The following is an 18,352-nucleotide window of genomic DNA, read 5'->3' as shown; positions in this document are numbered from 1 at the left end:
GCGCGCAGCTTGCCGTGCCGGAGCCGCGACCGACCATCGGCCATCGGCTACTTGGGTCTGTCTCCTCGCCGCCGCGCGGATTTTGTCAAAGTGTGGGCCCTGGGTTCCCGCGCCCGGGTGTGAGTGATGCTCCCGGGGCTTCTTCCGCGTTGGGCTCTTTCACTTTGGCCGTGCCGAGCACGGCCACCTTCTTTTGGCTCACTCTCGACTTCGTCCACTCCTGGGTTGCTTTTCCCTTGTCCTTGCGTTCGCATGTCGTCGGGCCGCAATCGTGGAAGCCTCACGCGGGAGTGCTGTTCCTGCGAAGACCCCGCTGGTGGCTTTCCAACCCTGCCACCATGAACGGGGTCGTGATCCCCCAAACGCCCATTGCTGTGGACTTTTGGAGCCTGCGCCGTGCTGGTACCGCGCGGCTCTTCTTCTTATCCCACATGCACTCCGACCACACGGTGGGCTTGTCTAGCACGTGGGCACGGCCCCTCTACTGCTCCCCAATCACTGCCCACCTCCTCCATCGTCACCTACAGGTATTGGGGCTAGATTTGGCCTCTGAGACCTCTTTCAGGAATCTGGGTGGGAACTTACGACCTGTCACAGTTTGGAGATCACAGAGTGGGCGCCTTGAAGACTGAATTTTTACAAATGTGGGAGTTGATCCCAGAATAAAGCTAGCCTCCAGCTAGCTAACTGAAGATTTTTAGCTGTAAATTTAGACAAGGAAATTATTCCTATCGTTTCATAGACACTAGGCCAGTACATCCCTGGTTTTCTTTAAGAATCCACCAGACTGAGGAGGTAGCTCATTGCTAGAGCATTGGATACACATGTGCAAGACCCTAAGTTAGATCCCCAACACTGCCCATCCCCAGTAACTCATCTATTGTGCTAGATAAAAATCATATTATCTAACCTCTCCTGTTCTTGTCTGATTCAGTAGGCATGGCCGGTATGAGCCCTGACAGCCTGACTGGAATTTTCCCGGACACTTGTCTCCCACCCCTGTTGGGATTATGATAGAAGAAGTTTGAGAATCTTTATCTAGATTGTTTTCAGATTCTGAGTTTAAATCGATTCAAAGGGTGGGGAGCCAGAAGAGGAAGGACAGATCTTTTGGGAACCCCTATTACAGCTTACATGAGAATGTTTCAGGAGTCGTTCAGGTTTCCTTCATGGCTGTTAGTTCCTGATCCAGGAGTGGAGTCTGTGGTTAATAGGGTGGCCAACTGTTTCCTCAGGTGTCTAAGCAGTGGATCCGAGCGCTGGAGATTGGTGAGAGCCATGTATTGCCTCTCGACGAAATTGGGCAAGAAACCATGACTGTAACCCTTATAGATGCCAATCACTGTCCTGGTTCTGTCATGTTTCTCTTTGAAGGATACTTTGGAACAATCCTCTACACAGGTGAGTCTCCCCCAAGAGTCTCTCTTTCCAGCTGTGTCATAGCTGAAGCTGCCTTCACTAAGATTGGCCTTGTAGCTTCATCCCATATAGTCACAGTGACCCTTTCCAACTGATTTCCTACTCTTTGACCATCTAAACCTTGTTAAGAATATGCAGGTAGGGGCTGGAGAGATGGTTCAGAGGTTAAGAGTACTGACTGTTCTTCCAGAGGTCCTGAGTTCAGTTCCCAGCAACCACATGGTGGTTCACAACCATCTGTAATGAGATCCAGTGTCCTCTTCTGGTCTGCAGGTATACAAAAAGACCAAATGTTGTATACATAATAAATAAATCTTTAAAAAAAACAAAAAAAGAATATGCAAGTAAAAACACAAGAGCAGGCTCAGTGTAGTGGTGGTACATGCCTCTCATCCCGGCAGCCTCTGCCTCCAAGGTGCTGAGATTAAAGACATGTGCCACCACCATCCAACTGGAATCTGACTTTTTTGTTTTGTTTTGTTTTTGATTTCTTTGTGTAACAGCCCTAGCTGTCCTGGAACTAGCTCTCTTGCTTGTAGACCAGGCTGACCTCACAGAGATCCACCTATCTCTGCCTCCCGAGTGCTGGGATTAAAGGCGTGTGCCACCACCACCCGGCTTGGCATTCTTGCATAGGGAAAACCCCAGTGTACATAATAAGTAAATCTTAAAAACAAACAAACAAACATAAAATTCCAGTACCTAATTTCCATCTGTTGCTGAAGGTGGGAGGGGCTTGCCTTCTATCCTTTGGTCTTTGCCCCCTTCTCCCACCTCCTATGTTGCGCTTCCAGGTGATTTTCGATATACACCATCCATGTTGAAGGAGCCTGCCCTGACACTGGGGAAACAAATTGATACTCTATATCTCGACAACACCAATTGCAATCCAGCCCTGGTTCTTCCTTCCCGACAAGAAGCTACCCGCCAGATTGTCCAGCTCATTCGGCGGTTCCCGCGACATAACATAAAGATTGGTGAGTGGTTCCCTTTTTCTCTCGTTCGTGCTTAGTGAACCTAATTTCCTTGATGGTTCTCGTTGTTTTCAAGCCTTTGTGCAGGCCTCACCTTGTAAAACCTACTGTGATAATCTAATTTAAAATTAAATCTCCCAGTTTGCTTTGTGGCTCAGACCTTTAATCCCAGCACTTAGGCGGCAGAAGCAGCCTGGTGTACATAGTGAGTTCCAGTAAGAAAGACCCTGTCTAAAAAGCAAACAACAACTGAACCTGCCCACCATCATTCTCAACCCTTCCCCCAGCTCTGGTATTAAATCTAGGGTCTCACATATGTTGGGCAAGTACTGTACCGTTGAACCCTCTTCTTTAAAATGTTTTTCTTCTTAGTGCTAAGATTACAAACTAACACAGCCAGTTTGTATAGTGCTGGCATTGAACCCAGGGGTTTTGTACCTGCCAGGCAAGCACTCTGTCGACTGAACTACATCTTTAGCCCCAAACTTACTCATTTTTATAGTACCCGTCACGTCCCACATATTTAAATGTGCTGTTGCTTGTATCCCTGATAAAGTGCACACATACACACACACACACACACACACACACCAGTGTGAACTGTAGCTCACTTTTAATCCCAGTACTTGAGATGCAGAGACAGGCAGATTTCTGAGTTTGAGGCTAGAAGAGTTTGAGGCCGACTGGTCTGCAGAGTGAGTTCCAGGACAGCCAAAACTACACAGAAACCCTTGGCAGGGGGAAGGAAGAAAAGAAATTGTAGTGGCATTTTAATTGTATTTTAATAAATAAAGCTACCTAAAGAGCTGAATAAAACAGCCTCACTGGTCAGCCTTCCTGACCAGGCAGTGGTAACACACACCTTTAATCCCAGTAGTCATACTAGTTGCCATAGAAACTGGGTGGTGCATGCCTTTAATCCCAGCCCTAGAGAGGATTATAAAACGGGAGGAGACAGCTCTCAGACAATCTCATTCTGACATTCCTGGAGGTAGAATCGCCATTTCAGACTGAGGTCGAGGTAAGAGCCAGTGGCTGGCTGTTTTGCTTTTTGGATCTTTAGGTTGAACCCCAGTTTCTCTGAGTTTTTATTATTTGTGCTTCAAGAAATCCTTAAGAGGGCTGGAGGGACAGCTCAGTGATTAAGAGCACAGGCTACTCTTTCAGAGGACCCAGGTCCAATTCCCAGCACTCACGTGGCAGCTCACAACTGCCTATAACTTCAGTTCCAGGGGATCCAATTTCTCATCTCACCTCTAAAGGCTTCTGCACACATATGATACCCAGACAGACATACACTCAGGCTCACATACATACACATAGAATAAAGTAAATAAATAGGTATTTTTTAAAAAAAGAAAAGAAACCCCAAAAATGTAAGAGGAAGCTTTGTGTGTCAGAGAGGCAGCAGGCAGTGCGACAGATACGTAATACAAGGAGGCTGAAGGCAAGAGGGGTGGAGTGGTATTAGCCATTTTTTTTTTTTTTTTTTTTTTTTTTTTTTTTTTTTTTTTTTTTTGAGACAGGGTTTCCCTGTAGTTTCTAGAGCCTATCCTGGAATTAGCTCTTGTAGACCAGGCTGGCCTCGAACTCCGAGATCCGCCTGCCTCTGCCTCCCGAGTGCAGGGATTAAAGGCGTGCACCACCACCGCCCGGCTCGGTATTAGCCATTTTGAATTGATTCTCAACTCAGTGATGAGCTGTTGAATGATTCAAGTGAAAGAGAAGCAGTTTTCCGCTTGTCTCATGATATATATTCCATAGTTTCTACATGTAGTCCTTCTGACTGTTACTGCTTCTTCTGCTAGAATGTAGGTTCTACCATGACAAGGTTCTTTACTTCTTGTCGCTATATCCTAAGTGCCTACATAATGAGAAAGAGGTAGTCAATAAATATTTGCCATGTGGGTTAATAAGAAGGTTGGTGTGCTTTAAATAGGTGCATTGAGAAAACAGCTGTTTGATTGTTCTGGTGACTCCCTAGTAGTACACAATATTTTGGGGACTCTTTTTTGGGGGGGATTTCAAGATAAGGTTTCTCTGTAGCTTTGGTGCCTATCCTGGAACAGCTCTTGTAGACCAGGTTGGCCTCGAACTCACAAAGATCTGCCTGCCTCTGCCTCCCGAGTGCTGGGATTAAAGGCATGTGCCACCACCGCCTGACCATTTTGGGGACTCTTAAAGTTGCTTTTTGAGAAATAGCTTATAAAAATCAACTTTAAAAAAAAAAAACTAGCTTTTGTTCTAAATAAGTTCTTTGGTTACTCCTAAAATTATAGGTCCTCAAAAGAGAAAAATGAATATCTCTTTTTTGGTTTTTCGAGACAGGGTTTCTCTGTGGTGCCCTGGCTGTCCTGGAACTAGCTCTTGTTGACCAGGTTGACCTCACACTAACAGAGATCCTCCTGCCTCTGCCCCTCTGCCCCCTGAGTGCTGGGATTAAAGGCATGTGCCACCACTACCCGGCTGGAAGATGAATATATCTTAAAGCATATGCCCCAACTCTGAGAGGAGATTCAAAATGGCCTCAAGTAAAAATAATGAAAAAAATTACATACCTTCCACAGTAACTACCAAACTGATTGAGAAATATCCCCCACCCTCAGGATTACTTAACTATTCATGAAGAAATGCTCTCTGGCCATTCTTGAAGTATGACATGCAGAATTTTCTCAGAGAAATACATCTGGTTAGGAGAGTGCCTGTGGTAGAGCTTGATTAATTTTCCAAAAAATATAATTAGTCCTGTAATATGCCACATATACAGTAGGCAGTGGGGATATAAATCTAAATAAAATATGGTGTCTGGCGGTAAGGGCTTCCTGTCTATAAGGAAGGACACAAAGTAGGAAAAAGATGTATAGAGAGCAGAAAACCTTTTGCTCAAAGGTAAATTTGGATCATAATCAAGGGTAGTAGATATACAGCAAACTTTCTTCTAAGTTCATGGTTTAGTTGTAAGGCTGTAAAGTCTGAGAACAGTGGTTGAATAGCCTCTCATGTATCTCTAACCATAGCCATTGCTAAAATTCACATCTGCAGTTCTTCTGTGTGCATACCTTTGGCCTTCCAAATGGAACTTCCACATTTAATAGCTCTGTCATGTTTTGATCGTAGTATTCTGATCATTAGAATTCATACTTTTCTACCTCACACTGCTCAACAGCCCCTCTTCATCTATAGCATGAGGTTCTCACTCTTGGTTTTTTGAGGCAGGGTTTCTCTGTAGCTTTTGGAGCCTGTCCTGGAACTAGCTCTTGAAGACCAGGCTGGCCTCGAACTCAGAGATCCGCCTGCCTCTGCCTCCCGAGTTCTGGGATTAAAGGCATGCGCCACCACCGCCTGGCAGTTCTCTTTTTCAGTACTTGGAAGGCCCACTAATAAATGTCATTGGTTGGGCTGGAGAGATGGCTAGGCTCACAACCCAAAATAAATGACATTGGCTTGTCTTTCTAGTGCCATAGCTCACTAACCATCTGCACTTTAGTGACACTGAGGTGGGTCCTCTTCAAATATTTTCCACTATACCCTTTCCTTGCTGGTTAACCTTGATCTATCCTTTAAGATATAACTCAGTTTCCTTTGAGCCAGAACGATCATCTTCCATTAATTTGCCAAAATGACAAGCACAAAGGAGAAGAGGAAATTTACCTGATGTATAGTCTCTAAGCCTTTTGGAAAACATGGAGATATTCCTTTGGCTGCATATATGTGAATGTTCAGTCAGGTGGATATTATTAACATCAAGAGAATGGGTTCTGTTCAAAAAGGAAATGTTACAATTACTAGCATTACCCTGAATGCTCTTGGCATTGTAAACAAGCAAGTTAAAGATAAGGTTCTTGCCAAGAGGACTTTGAGCATATGGAGCACTGTATGGAGTGAAAGGACATATAGAACAGGTCAGTAAACAAATCGGCTCTAGATCATACAAGCAAGGTTTTTGTTGTTTTTTAAAATAGAATGCTTCAAGAATTTATATGTCACCCTTGTGCAGAGGCCGTGCTAATCTTCTCTGTATCATTCCAGTTTTAGTATATGTGCTGCCGCAGTGAGCACAAGTGAGTTGTTTTGTTTTTAATTAAGTATGCTGTTTTCTCCCCCAAAGAAACACTTAAAATTTCCATCACCTACCAAAAAAATGGACCTGGCTCAATTGTCATCTGTCACTTTATAGATGCTTTTCTTAATTTCATCAGCTCCGTGCCTTTATAACACTGTATGCTTGTGCGTGCCATTGCCTTTCTTTGCATTGTGTCTGAGTCTGCAGGTGGATGGTACTCCTGGAACCTTCCTAATCTGTCTGTTCTCACAGTGCCCAATGCTTGGTAGACACTTTGTCCTGTTGAACTGAAAGAATAAATGGATTTTTGTGTGCTCCATACCCACATTTGCTAATTTTTTTTTTTCCCAAGACGGTTTCTTTGTGTAGCAGTTCTGGCTATCCTGGTACTCACTTCGTAGACCAGGCTGACTTTGAACTCAGAGATCTACCTGCCTCTTGAGTGCTGGGATTAAAGGTGTGTGCCACCACCGCCCTGCCTGCGTCTGCTATATATCCTAAATGCATTTCCTTCTTGATACACTTCCTGGATTACCGCGTAGATTTTGCATATTTTTGCTAAGCCTCTGGTAGATCAGGAGTCTTTAATACCTTCATTATCTTCTCTTCTCCATACCCTTTGAACGTAATTTAGGACTCTATAGCCTAGGAAAGGAATCACTGTTGGAGCAACTCGCCCTTGAGTTTCGGACCTGGGTGGTATTGAATCCTCGACGTCTGGAGTTGGTACAGCTGCTGGGCCTTGCCGATGTGTTCACAGTTGAGGAAGAAGCTGGGCGCATCCATGCTGTAGACCATACGGAGATCTGCCGTTCTGCCATGCTCCAGTGGAACCAGACTCACCCTACCATTGCTATTCTTCCCACAAGCCGGCAAATACGGAGCACTCATCCAGGCATCTACACCATCCCTTACTCGGACCATTCGTCTTACTCTGAGCTGCGGGCTTTCGTGGCGGCTCTGCGGCCCTGCCAGGTGGTGCCCATTGTCCGTCAGCAGCCTTGTGGAGAGTTCTTTGAGGACAGCTTGAGTCCTAGGCTCTCTGTACCCCTGATTCCACACTCGGTGCAGCAATACATGTGTTCCTCCCCTGGGAAAACAGACGTGCTTTGGCAGTTAGAAAGGAGACTAAAGAGGCCAAGAATGCAGGGTGTTGTGTTTGAATCCCCTGAGGAAAAAGCTGACCAGGCAAAAGTTGACAGAGACTCAAAGAAGCACAAGAAAGAAAACCTCTCTCCCTGGCCTGGGGACCCTGAGAAGCTCTGCCCGCACCCTCTGCAGGCCAGGAAGCATTTGTTCCCAGACTTCTCCAGGAAAGAGTGTGAAGAGCTGCTCCTTCTTTGTGACTCCAAAAAGTCAGCGACTTTGGAATTTTCAGCGCAATTGCAGCCTGTAGATGAGTTTATCTCTGCAGAAACCAGGGGGGACATTGACTTAGGGTCCCCCTTGATACCTAGGGGAGACAATGGCTCACCAGCTCGAGGGAACCAAAGAGTCTCTCCCCTGTCTCACATTAGCAAAGACACTCATCCAGCTGCCGAGTCCTGGGGCCTGGCGCTAAAATACCTTCTTACCCCAGTGAATTTCTTTCGAGCAGGCTTCTCTTCTAGGAACTTTGACCAGCAAGTGGAAAAGTACCAGAAGAGTTCAGTGTGACAGTCCTGATGGATCACTGCGGTGCTGAACAGTGGGTGATGGCCAGTGGCAAAAGCTGGGTGTCTTCCTTTACACCCTGGGGTGACTCTTCCAAAGGTTGTGATGGAGTCCTGGTGCCTATGAAAACCCTAGCTTTATAGCTGATAATTATTATTTATATTAGTTTTATTATATTTAACGTCTTTATTATAAAATATCCAGTGTTCATAAGCACATTAAAAGTTCTTAGTCCCATAGCTACTTAATCTGTTCAACTTGGTTTAACCGAGTTTTTCTTAAACTTTTATCAACATGCAGGGTTTTTGTTTGTTTGTTTGTTTGTTTTAGTGGAAAAGGTAGAATCTGAATAAAAAATGAACCAGGTTTGTCCCATGTGTCATATTCCTCAAGTCCCCTTCATTCTATTCCTAGATAAAAAGTCCTTGGGTTATTTATTTTCAAATTGTAAACCATGGTGCTGAGAATAAAGTGGTAGCTTGGGCAGCATGTTCTAATTCTGAGTGTCACTGACTTGCTGTGACCCTATCCAGGTAACTTCCTGTCTCTGCCTCAGGGAGGGAACAGGAAACCATGAAGAGGTCTTGAAACTGTTGAGAAAATAACACCTTCCTCTTTCATGAAGGCGGTTAGTAACTGTCACGAGAAATCCACCTGGAACAGAGCCATTTGGGGGTTAGGGACCTGGACCGGAATAAACTTGACATTAAGGCTTAGAACATGTCCGAGCTACTGGATACTTGGAGACACTACTTTGTTAAAGCTATAAAAGAAAAATATGCTGCCAGATATTCCTCTGATGGCTCACATAGCTGGGACCACCCCCTCCCCCCCCCCCCACACACACCAATCTGAGTTAGGAAGCCAGAGTGCAGAGCTTGTTTTAGTATCTAGGGGAGAGACCAAGGAGCCCGCTGGCTGGAATGGGTCAGAATGTGCAGTTTACCCTGTTCTGCCCATAACCTAACAAAATGCCAAGTCTGTAAGCGAGGCAGCCGATAGCACAGCCCCGAGGAATGTGCTCAGGGAGGGCGTAGGCGAGGAACTGAGCATAGGAGTATAAGCAGTTTCAGCATGGAGCCTTGAGCCTTAGCAGTGAAGATGGCGGTCTCTTACCCTTGGGAAGGAGAAGTGAAATTTAGAGAGCGAAATAAGGCTTTGCTCGTGAACACACCGTACTGTGCTGTTCTTGTCAGTGACCTTCCTATAACCTCTAAGGGCCCGTAGGAGCTGCAGCAGGTGAGGTATGTGGTTCAGCAGGAAACCTGGACATCGTCTGGGCTGGAATCCAGGGCACCTGGCAAATCGTTTAAATAGAGGAGCCTTACTCAGCTGTAAAGTGGGGGCTGAGATGCCTATCTCCCATGATTGCTATGTAGATTAGATTATTGGTGAAATTCCCTAGCTCTGTCTCTGGGACATGACAGTATGTCAGATATTGGTTTCTGTAGCTAAAGGTATAGCACTAGTAAGATGTGTGTTTAGCAAGCTAAAACCCTGAGTTCTGTTCTGAGTGCCACCAATAATAATAAAATAATGAAACAAAGTCTTGATTCTCTTTTGTCTTCAAAACAATTCTCTGCTAGTTCCAGTACAGGTACCAAAGTTACAGAGAAATCCTGTCTCAAAAAACAACCTCTAAAAATACAAAGTAAGCCAGGTGGTTGTGGTGTATGCCTTTAATCACAGAAGCAGCGGTGGAGCTCTTGAACCATCCCTCCCCCAAAAAAATGCAAAATAAACTCTTCCTTGTAGACTGAGTCCTTTTCTGGTCTTTCTGAGGATTTAAGTATGTTAAATGTAAATGCATTTCAGAATTAAGATAATTCACACATGTGCATGCATGCACACACACAATGATAATTTTTTTAAAACGTAAAGGGTGTTGGAGAGATGGTTCAATGTTAAGAGATCTCACTGCTCCTGAGAACCTGGATTCAGTCTCCAGCCCTCACATGGGGTGGGTCATAACCACCTGTAGTAACTCAGGTTCGGGGGAGTTTGATGCTCTCTGACCTCCATAAACAACTGCATATAAACTCGCACAGCCTCGCACAATACACAAATAAAAATAATTTTTAAAAAGACTTGAAAGGGGCCACGGGGATGACGGTGGATAAAGGCACCTGCCACACAGACTGGTGAACTGGGTTCGACCCCCAGAACCCACATCAAAGTGGAAAAGGAGAAATGAGTCTGTAAAGTTACCCTCCAGCTGACTGGCATGCATGCCTATACACAAACAATAGTTAAGGGCAGGGTAGGGGGCTGAGAATAATACTGTATATGGCTTTAAATGCCGTGTTTTTTTTAAATGGGATTCAAAATGCCAATATAAAAAGCCTATTTTGCCGGGCGATGGTGGCGCACGCCTTTAATCGCAGCACTGGGGGTGGGGGGAAGTGGGCAGAGGCAGGCGGATCTCTGTGAGTTCAAGGCCAGCTTGGTCTACAAGAGCTAGTTCTAGACTCCAAAAGCTGCAGAGAAACCCTGTCTCGGAAAACCAAAAAAAAAAAAGCCTATTTTAATAGGGTCATGTCATGTGGATATATGTTAATAAGCCATTCTCAACCTAAATTATTAGAAATTATAACAAATTATTCAACGTTTACATACCTTAAAAAATCTTTAGATAATTTATGTTATGTGTAAGTGTTTTGTTTTGTAAATGTTATGTGGACTGCATACATGCCCGGTGTCCATGGAAGTCAGGATAGAGTGTTGAATTCCTAGAATTGGATTTATGGATGGTTATGGGTTACCATATGGGTGCTGGAAACTGGACATGGGGGTCCTCTCCAAGAGCAACAAATGTTAACTGCTGAGCCATTTCTCCAGCGCCTTTATACTGTTCTTAATTATGAATATTACAATGAACTTTTCTCCTGGCAATGCTGGGGATCAAACTCAGGGCATTGAGCATGCTAGGCAAATGCTCTGCCAGTGAGCCACATTTCCAGCCCTCAAGGAAAATACTTGTGCATATATCTTGACATGTTAATTTATATTAATTTAATTATATTTATATTATTTATATTTATATTATTTATATATTTATATTCTATATTTTATGTATTTGTATTATATCTATATTAATTTATAATAATTAAAGAATTATTGTTTTCTGTTCTTGATATAGATTATGACAAATTGCCCATCAGGAAAGCCTCCCATTATTTCTGCAGAAGATGATAGCAAGGTCAGATGAAATTACTAGAATGACACATTAGCATGTGCCAATTCCTCTTGTGTTGATTAATGTTTAGTAGCAATAGTTTAATGACACTTAGTGCTGCCCTTCCCCCACAGGTGGCTGGAAGAGATAAAGCTGGTTCTAGCATCAGGGCCACCGTATTGCTGTTATCATCTAGCAGCAAGGGGCCTGCCTGCTTTCGGCACATGCTGTGTCATACATGTTCCTTGAAGTGTTTCTGTGAACGCAGCTGAGAGCAGAAGGAAAAGCTTTGAGGAATTCAGCATTTGGCAGTATGTTTATGCTTTAATAATGAGACGACCCCATACCGTTTTACTGGATAAAAATCTCCGACATCATAGAGATGGGCAGTTGCTTTGATTTCGCAGAACTCTTACGTAGTAACAGTGTCCCATCTGTCTGTAAGCCACCAATTAAAATGACCTTATTTTTAGAATCTAAACATGACACTCCACACCCCCAATATATGACAGTCTTTCAATTAGGTTGAAAGGTGCCTGGAGGAAAGTTCCCTAGAGATTCATTAGTGACTTGTTTCGTGATCAGTGGAGATCTTGTATTTTTCCACAGGCTCAAGTCCCTTTATAGGGTGGGGGAAGGGGATCTTCCTGGCAGGCTTTGAAGGACCATCTCTCACTACTGACCCAGATTGCCCTTCGTGGTGGGAAATAGGAGACATGTGAGTTGGCTTTTGTGTTTTTTTTTTTTTAGGAAAGAGCCTCTGACCTAGGTTCTCCAAGGCAACTTCAAGAGAGACAGTTCTTTCTGCATTTTTAAAAATGTATCATTTTATGTGTATAAGTGTTTTGCCATATGTCATATATGTCAGTGTGCCACATGTGTGCCTGGTGCCTGAGTTAGTGGGTGCTGGGAATTGAACCTGGGTCCTTTGCAAACAGCAAGTGCTCTTGATCATTGAGCCAACTCTCCAGCATCTCTTTTTGCATTTTTGAAGTGGTTGTTTTGTTTTGTTTTTCTAGTCAGGGTTTCTCTATGTAGCCCTGGCTATTCGGGAACAGACCAGACTGACCTCAAACTCAAAGATATGCCTGCCCCCCACTCCCAGTGCTGGGATTAAAGGTGCGTACCACCACACCCGGTTCTTGAGTAGTTCTTAAGCAGAAGTTCTGTGTGAGGATTCACACGCACGTTTTTGCTGCTACTTTGCCTCCCAAAGAACCCTAGCAGAAACTTTCTATCAGGGTTCAGGTGCTTCCCCTTTCTCCTCCGCAGGACATCCCACCTATACCTGTACTGGAGGTGCTTCTCTCATTTCTCATCAGTTTGTACTGCCCTCGAGGGATTCACAGAATGGTTCAGTTTCTCTTTTGACCACAGCGTGTTTTTTTAACGATGCCCCTCTACTTTAACTATTTGTGTTTAACTTTATTTTCCTTTGTATTTTAAATTATGTTATTTGCCAGTGCATGGGTATGTGTGTATGTGTGCCCACAGAGGCCAGAGGCACTGGAGTCCCTAGAACTGGAGTTATAGGAAGCTGTGGGTTGCAGAACATAGGCTCTGGACATGAACTGGGGTCCTCTAGAAAAGAGTAGCAAGTGCTCATAACAACCGAACCATCTCTCCAGCCCCCGCTTTCTTGTCTGAAGCCCACAAGATCACAAGAATATCCCCAAATCTTGACCTTGTTTCTATTTCTAGACAGATGGCTTATGAATCACCTTTCAATCATAGAAAATTTCTGGCTGGGTTTAGGTTAGTCATTATAACCAGAAGGGCGGTTAGCCAAAGCATCCAAGGATACATTTGTCCTAGTGGAAAGGATTGGCATGGAATGGTTAGTTTTAAGTGTTATGGTAAGTTTAACTGGAAAATTCTCAGACAAGGCCAGGGGCCAACAGAAGAACAAGTGGTAGATCAGAGGGCCCAAATCTAGTTACACAGCAGAGGAGTCTGGGGCGAGCATTTTAGAATATTGAAGGTAAGTGGGGCTAGTGATCTGTTTGATCTGATTTTGGTCCTACGCCATCTTTATAAATCATTAGCTTTGAATCAGTTCTGGCTTTCTTTTCAGCTCCTACATAAGAAGGTAGAACCACTCACTGGAAAAGAACACAGGAGTTTCACCACAAATTTTAGCCTGTGGTATCTTCAAAGCTGCTTTTCATTCCCATGTGTCCTTGATCCCTATTCCATATGCCTCGGTGGTTATTCCAAACCTTTATGATTCAAACGGTTGCAACATATGAAGCCCTAGGAAGAAATCTAGAGTACCAAGCCATGACACCATGAAGCAATACCCTTGAAACAGAAAAAAGTCTGATTGCTCATGCTCATCCCAAGGATGTCAGAATTGAATACTTTTGTCTTTTGCAGCTCAATTTTAACCCCGGGCACTCAGGAGTTCAGTCTTTAAGGTCTTATCCTCACCTATCTCTTCCTTCCTTCACCAGGCTCTCAGGTCTAAGTCTGTGATAAGCAAATTCCTGTCTTTAGTGTCTTACAGTCTCCATTATCTCCCATTGCTAAATTGAAGACAGGTTGACCTCTGAGCACAGTGCTTTCTGGCAAGCCTAAGACAAGCTACTTTGCCAGACTTGATGGAACATTCCTGTAATTCCAGCTCTTAGGAGGTGGATGCAATAGATCAAGAGTTCAAGGTCATACTCTGCACACACTAGGTTTGAGGCCAGCCTGACCTGCTTGTAGAAGCCACTTTTCTCTCCCCAGTGCTTAAGGTATGGAAGTGAGGTTGAGGTCCTTGCTCCTCTTGCTGCTTCCTGTTATCCTTTTTCTGCCTGTGATAATGGCTGCCATCTGGCTAGACCATCCTTGCCTCTCCCAGTTTAAGACCCGAGTCACTGACTCAAAACTTTTCCTTCATAACTCTGTCATCTTGTTAGATGATGTCAGTGCTGCAGATGCCCAGGTTCCTTGACTTCTCATCTCTAAAGCTTTAATCTCTGTCTTTGCCACCCTGTCATTACCAGAAATTGTGCTGCACCTGGCATTTCAACTCGAAGTTATTCTTTCTCCCAGTTGACTTTGCTCAAGTACCTGCATGGCCAATGTTTTGCTTTCATAATTCTGTAAGCTTCAATTCCTGCCTTTACTTGACTGTATCCCCATGATCCATCAAGATAATACCACTCCCTTAGTCTCTCTTACAAAAACAGTCTTGTGTTGAAAAACCCCACATCTGGATAAATCATACTGTCTATTCTGCCTTCATTGGAGCAGCTGTATGTTTTTTGGAGAAATGACTCATCCAGGCTATTTTCATTTTATTTTAAAGCAAGATCTTGGAAGGTGACTTAGTCAGGAAAGTACCTGACATGAGAACGTGAAGACCTGAGTTCGGAACTCCAGCACCCAAGCCATGTAGACTGTGAAAACATGTGCCTGTAACCCCAGTGCTGGAGAGATGATGCAAGCAGATCCCCAAGGCTTGCTGGATGCCCAGTCTCCAGATCCAGTGGAAAATCCTGTCTCAAAAATAAGATGGCAAGAAATTGAGAAAAACACCTGACATCAACCTCTGTCCTCCACGTTTGTGTATACACACGGACAGACACATACACACACGTGTACACACACACACACACACACACACACACACACACCAGTCTTGCCATGAAGCCCAGGCTGGCCCTGAACTTGCTGTTCTCTTGCCTCAGGCTACTAAGTGGAGACATTATAAGTGGGCACCAATATAGCTAGCTTAGGTATTTTGCCTTCCCATATGTCTATGCCCCAAATATACCTGGTGCCCTTAGAGGCCAGAGGAAGGTTTGGATCTCCTGGAAATGGAATATCACATGGTTTGAGCTATCATGTGGATGCTGGAAATCAAACCTGAGTCCTCTGGAAGAATAGCCAGTGCTCTTAACTACTGAGCCATCTCTCTTTCCCTCTGTTTGTGTCTTGATAAAGGATCTCACTATGCAATTTAGGCTTGTCGCAAACTCATGATCCTCCTTCCTAAGCCCCTTGAGTGCTGGGATTATAAGCATACTACCATGGCCAGTTAATGTCATGATCTCATACACTAACATGACCTTCCACACTGCTGACAAATCCCATTATGTTTCTCTAATGGGGTCCATTTCTTATTTCACTTTAAAAGAAATTATTATTATTTTTTTAACTTTAGGCCAAGCATGGTGGTGTATGAATTTAACCCCAGTACTCAGGAGGCAGAGACAGGAGTATTTCTGTGCATTTGAAGCCAGCCAGACTATATAGTGATAGCCTCTCTCAAAAAAGTAAAAAGATAAGTGTTTTGTCTGCATGTGTGTATGTGTATTACATATGTACTTGGTGACTGATGGGAAGCAGTAGAGAGCTTTGGATCCCCTGGAACTGGAGTTTCAGATGATTGTGAGCTGCCATGTGGGTTTGGGAACTGACCCTGTGCCCTCTGTAAGAGCAACAAGTGCTCTTAACCATTGAGCCATCTTTCTATTCCAGAATTCATTAACTGTTGTTGTTGGTGTTTTGTCTTGTTTTGTTTTGGTTTGGTTTTGTGTAAATGGGGGTTTCTCTCCCACCCACCAGTTCCTGAATAGCCATTCGGAGGCTTAATATTAATTGTAAATGTTTGACTTCTGGCTCAGACTTACTACTAGCTAGCTCTTATATTTAAATGAACCCATTTCTATTAATCTATGCATTGCCATGTGTCTGTGATGCTACCTAATTTTCTACATGTCTTGCTTCCTTGGTGTCTGACTGGTGGATCCCAGACTCTGCCCTTCTCCTGTATCTTTGCTTGGATTTCCCACCTGGCTCTATCCTGCCTTGCCATAGGCCATAGCAGTTTTATTTATCAACTAATGAGAGCAACACATATTCACAGCATACAGAAAGACATTCCACAGCATTTCCCCTTTTATATCTAATCAAAATGGAAAATTTTAACTTTAACTTACTAAAATTACATATAACAAAACAGTTATCAAGCAAGAATTATAGTTATAATATTTAGTCTATTTGTATTTGGCAAAATTAAAATACTCTATCAACTCTCCTATATTTAGGAGTCTAAAGTTTCATATCTAACTTATCTTTTATCATAACTAAGGAAAACTATAATTATCCAGTATTCAACTCCATCAGAGACCCTCCGAAAGATATATTACCTGAGTATACAGGAAGTGCAAGCAAGCAACTTCTAAAACTCTAGAAATGACAAAAACAACTGGCTGCCTGGACAGTCACCCAAAGTTCTTCTGTAACATTGGGGCGTCCATCTTCAGCCTACAGGCCTACAGTATCTGGCAGACTTTTCCAGTGAATCAGGAAATTTGAAGGATTGTCCCACCTATTTTGATAAAGTTCATCAGTCTCTTTTCTCTGTGTCTTGCAGAATGTTTGGCAGTTTCTTTTGTGAAACAGGAACCCTGAAGGACCATCCTGCCTTGTTTTTACAAAGTTTAACAGTCACTTTTCTATGGGTCCTGTATGTCGTTTATACAGCATTCTGTCAAGCAGTCCATGAAAGAGCAGTTTCTTGCCCAGATGGCTAGCCGTGCCACATTGAAAGCAAACTCCATAACAAGTTTCTTCAATGCCCATCATCATCTTTGAAGTAATTGGTGCTGCCAGGAGCAGATACGTCTCATGTACAGAAAAGTCTAAGTTATTAAAACATTTTAAATGCCATATTCTGTAGGTCTTTGAAGTGTTTGAAGATTATCTATCTAACTGAAATATACCTCTGTATTACCTTGAAAACCTAACTAACATGACTATAAGTTTGATATATATGGGTGACTATTAGCCTGTATTTCTTTATTATCCTGAATAGCTTTTAAGGACTAAAACTTCATATTGCATAATTAAGCAAATTCTATAGGTATGAGCTGTATAGGTAATACTTTAAGCAAAAGTAGAAACAGATATGCAGTATAAGGACAATATCCTGCTTCACAGAAAAGTCTGCCATATTCTAGGCTTCTATGGTTAACTAGGGGCTAGCTCCACCTTCTAATGGCAAGCTTTATTTGTCAAAGCACACACACACAAAAAAAAAATAACATAACAGTTTTGTTTTAGATGGGTCTCACTGTGTAATCCTTGTTAACCTCAAACTTGTTATGTAAACCAAGCTGGCTGCCATTTCACAGAGACATCCGCCTCTGCGTCCTGAGTGCCGACATTAGTTTGTGCATGTCATGAGGCCAGAATTTAGTCCTTTCTCTTTTCTTTCCCTTTCCACTCACGCTGCTGGAAAATCCTGTGACCTCTGCCTGCCGACAATCCTAAATCTTACCACTTTTCACCTTCTCGCCTCCACACTACCTTTGTCCAGGAAACCTTTGTGTCTTCTCTGAGCCACTGCAGGAGCCTCCTGAGCATTCCTCCTGCTCCTCCCTTGCTCCTCTCTGCTCCACAAACATACAGTCCTGGCCCTGCAGTGGGCATGACTTGCATCAGATCACACTAGCTCTCTGTTTAAATTCTCCAAAGGTTTTTTTTACTCAGAGTAAAAGTCACAGTTCCTTGAGTGTTCTGCATGGCCCATGTGATTTGCCACCTTCACCTACTAACTTTGCAGTTACCCCAGTGTGGGAAGCAGCCTTCACGTCACCTGTTCTCTTTCTAGAGTGTTCTTTTCAGACAGGCACTCATATGGCTCCCTCATCTCCCTCAAGTTGTTGCCCAGCAAAGTTTTACTTATTTTTGTTATAATTTAGATATGACACCTCCATTGCAAGTCATGTTTCAAAGGCTTGGTTTCCACCTTGGTGGTTGGATCATGAGGGTGCCTTTATCTATTGATGAGTTTGTAGCTGAATGGGCTATTAGGAGATAAAACCTACATGGAGGAAGTAAGCCACTGAGTATATGTCTATGAAGGATATCTCTTGTCTCTGACTCTTCCTCTTTGTCTCTCTACTTTATGCCTCCCATGAGGCAAGCAGCTTTCCTCTGCCGTGGGCTCTCTGCCACAATGTTCTGTCTCAACATAAGCCCATGGTGACCAGTCAAGACACCATGGACTGAGACCTCTGAAACTATAGCCCAAACTATATCTTTCCCCCTTTTAGATAGTTTATGTCAGGT

At 43.5% G+C, this 18,352-nt stretch overlaps 1 protein-coding gene and 1 non-coding gene across 2 annotated transcripts; one reads left to right on the top strand and one right to left on the bottom strand.

Moving 5' to 3' along the window:
• Positions 1-65: 65 nt before the first annotated feature.
• Dclre1b (DNA cross-link repair 1B) lies at positions 66-8,165 on the top strand. The gene is made up of 4 exons (XM_038311351.1): positions 66-527; positions 1,236-1,401; positions 2,214-2,396; positions 7,091-8,165. The coding sequence occupies exons 1-4, from the start codon at positions 339-341 to the stop codon at positions 8,110-8,112; spliced, it is 1,560 nt and encodes a 519-aa protein (XP_038167279.1). The 5' UTR covers positions 66-338; the 3' UTR covers positions 8,113-8,165.
• Positions 6,346-6,452, bottom strand: LOC119801552. Its single transcript, XR_005283235.1, has one exon. It is a non-coding gene; the product is annotated as a U6 spliceosomal RNA (small nuclear RNA).
• Positions 8,166-18,352: the final 10,187 nt, after the last annotated feature.

Source organism: Arvicola amphibius, chromosome 14 (genome assembly GCF_903992535.2).
Source record: "Arvicola amphibius chromosome 14, mArvAmp1.2, whole genome shotgun sequence".
Taxonomy (NCBI): domain Eukaryota; kingdom Metazoa; phylum Chordata; class Mammalia; order Rodentia; family Cricetidae; genus Arvicola; species Arvicola amphibius.
Note: the sequence above shows the minus strand (reverse complement) of the source record. Positions and strands in the feature narration are given on the sequence as shown.